The sequence below is a fragment of the Octodon degus genome, unplaced genomic scaffold, assembly GCF_000260255.1.
Source record: "Octodon degus isolate 3935 unplaced genomic scaffold, OctDeg1.0 scaffold00002, whole genome shotgun sequence".
Classification (NCBI taxonomy): domain Eukaryota; kingdom Metazoa; phylum Chordata; class Mammalia; order Rodentia; family Octodontidae; genus Octodon; species Octodon degus.
The window spans coordinates 3,555,644-3,556,213 of record NW_004524578.1 but is presented as its reverse complement, the minus strand read 5'-3'; the positions used below and the strand labels follow the sequence as shown (position 1 = coordinate 3,556,213).

At 77.7% G+C, this 570-nt stretch overlaps 1 protein-coding gene across 5 annotated transcripts in view; it reads left to right on the top strand.

Annotated features, from left to right (window-relative positions):
* The first annotated feature begins 57 nt into the window (after positions 1-57).
* Tjp1 (tight junction protein 1) overlaps positions 58-570 on the top strand; it is an 89,855-nt gene continuing 89,342 nt past the window's right edge. For all 5 annotated transcript variants that reach the window (XM_023709843.1, XM_004623240.3, XM_004623239.3 and 2 more), the window contains exon 1: positions 58-511. In XM_023709843.1, coding sequence (XP_023565611.1) covers positions 485-511 — 27 coding nt within the window. In that variant the 5' untranslated portion in view covers positions 58-484. The remainder of the gene's footprint in view (positions 512-570) is intronic.

Sequence of the window (570 nt, the reverse complement as noted above, 5' to 3'; positions counted from 1 at the left end):
GCCCCGCCCACGCCTGGCCGGGCATGCTCAGTGGGCCGGGCTGGCAGGTTTGCGTGGCGGCCGGAGTTGCCGGCCCCGGCTCAGCCAGCCGCCGTCGCCGCGTCCCTTCGCGGCCGCGCGTTCCAGGGAAGTTACGTGCGGGAGCCGGCTTCCGAGGCGACGCTGGGAGGCCGCGGGCGCTGCCGAAAGGCGAGCGAGCGGACGTGGCCGGGCTGAGAGCGCTGCAGGAGGCCGACGGGAGGCTCGCTCGGAAGGAGGCGCCGGCCGGGCGCGCCCCGCGGAGAGGACCCGGGCGGGGCGTCGCTTCCCGGACTTTTGTCCGAGTTGAATCCCCTCCCCTGGGCCGGGCCTTTCCGGCCGCCCCCGCCCCCGCGCCGCTCGCGCCCGGGCGATGTTTATTCGGGCTGTGGCGTGAGGAGCGGGCGGGCCGGCGACGCGGAGTCTCGGGTCCGAGGAGCTTCGCGCCGCGCTGGAGAGAGACAAGATGTCCGCCAGGGCCGCGGCCGCGAAGGTGAGCGCTCCCGGACGCCGGGCCGGGCCGGGGCGAGGAGCGCGGCCGCCTGCCGCCGT